This window comes from Carlito syrichta, unplaced genomic scaffold, assembly GCF_000164805.1.
Source record: "Carlito syrichta isolate Samal-C Ts95f unplaced genomic scaffold, Tarsius_syrichta-2.0.1 Scaffold120669, whole genome shotgun sequence".
Taxonomy (NCBI): domain Eukaryota; kingdom Metazoa; phylum Chordata; class Mammalia; order Primates; family Tarsiidae; genus Carlito; species Carlito syrichta.
In genome coordinates this window covers 1,725-3,099 of record NW_007064765.1, presented here as the reverse complement: position 1 = coordinate 3,099, position 1,375 = coordinate 1,725, and the positions used below count along the sequence as shown (strand labels likewise).

Genomic DNA, 1,375 nt, shown 5'->3' with positions numbered 1-1,375 from the left:
CTGGGGCCGCGCCGGCCGCGCCCCGCTCTGGCTCCGGGAGGCTAGTGGTCAGGTTTGGCTCATTTGCTCTTCACGGACCCCCTCCCCAGGAGGAGGGGGGGAAGCACCAGGGGCCCGAGGCCAGGCCCAGAGTGAAGGCGCGCCGGGAGGAAACCCCCAGTGTCACCCCTGCAGCTGGAACGGGCAGCCAGCACCAGCAGCCTTTCCTGAGATGGTGGTGGGCCGCGAGAGGTGGGTGGCTCGGTCCCCACCCCTCGGTCACCGCCGCCTCCGATGCTGAGTCCGTCGGCTTCTCCGCCGGGACCCAGGAGTCCAGGTCTCCGCCGTGGCCCCAGGCGGGGCTGGAGTGGCTGGAGTGGCCGCCCCCGCCCACCCCTGGGACAGGCAGGGCTGTAGTCCAGTATGCTACATGGTGCAGAAAAAGTCCCCCGCGCTGGCCAGGGTGTCAGGAGGAGGGAGGGGCCTGCCCCCCAAGTCCCCGACGCCCCCCGGGCGGGTCAGGCACCTAGTTGGGCTCCATCTCCGGGGCTCTGTGGCCCCTGGGTAAGGGCAGGAGTCCCATGATGAGATTGTACAGAACCCTCCAGGGCGAGGGGCGGTGTCGCTGCTGGTCCTCTTGTCTCTGCGGAAGAGAGAGAGGGGAATGTCAGCATGGGCCGGCGTGTGGCCACCAGGGCGGGGGGCACTTGGGTCAAGGGGCAGGGAGGGCGAGGCCACCCTCACCCACCCGTTCCAGCTCCTCCTCCCACTGCGGCCAACCTCTCAGAGGCCACACCCTCTGGGTCTAGGGCATGAGACCCGGAAGGCCCCAGCACAGAGCCAGCACTGGGCATGGGCTGGGCACCTTTCAGCTGCGGCCACCACCTCCCGGCCTGTTTTCCAGGTGGGAAAGTCACCCAACTAAGTCTCACAGGGCTGGACTGCAACCCAGTCTGCCCTCGCCTAAAAGGCCAGCAACGTGGAGAGAAAAGTGCAGGGAGCCCATGGTCTAAGTAGTTCTAGGACAGTCCGTGGCAGGAGGACACCTGGGGACAGTGCACCACCTGTGCTGGGCTTTGCAGAATGCTTCCAGGCAAAGGTGGGTTCCCTGTGACCTCGGGGAAACCCTTGCCCTCTCCCCAGCAGCAGGATGAAGCCCCAGGATGGCCTCCAGGACCCTCTCAGCTCCAAAACGTGAGGATGTGGGAAGGAAGGAGCTGGTTACATCCTGACTCCCCACCAGTAAACACTGGAGGCTGGACACGGTGACTCATGCCTGTAATCCCAGCACTCGGGGAGGTTGAGGCAGGAGGATCACATGAGCCCAGGAGTTCAAGATCAATCAGCCTGGGCAACAAGGTGAGGTGAAGGGCCTCTTTTTTTTTTTTTTTTTTTT

General features: G+C 64.7%; 1 protein-coding gene across 1 annotated transcript; it reads right to left on the bottom strand.

Annotated features, from left to right (window-relative positions):
• Positions 1-17: 17 nt before the first annotated feature.
• BBC3 (BCL2 binding component 3) lies at positions 18-685 on the bottom strand (the record flags this gene model as incomplete). Its single annotated transcript, XM_021707601.1, is given in 2 exon segments — positions 18-500; positions 503-685. Coding segments are annotated over 2 exon segments (278 nt in total), but the record flags the coding sequence as incomplete, so codon positions are not given.
• Positions 686-1,375: the final 690 nt, after the last annotated feature.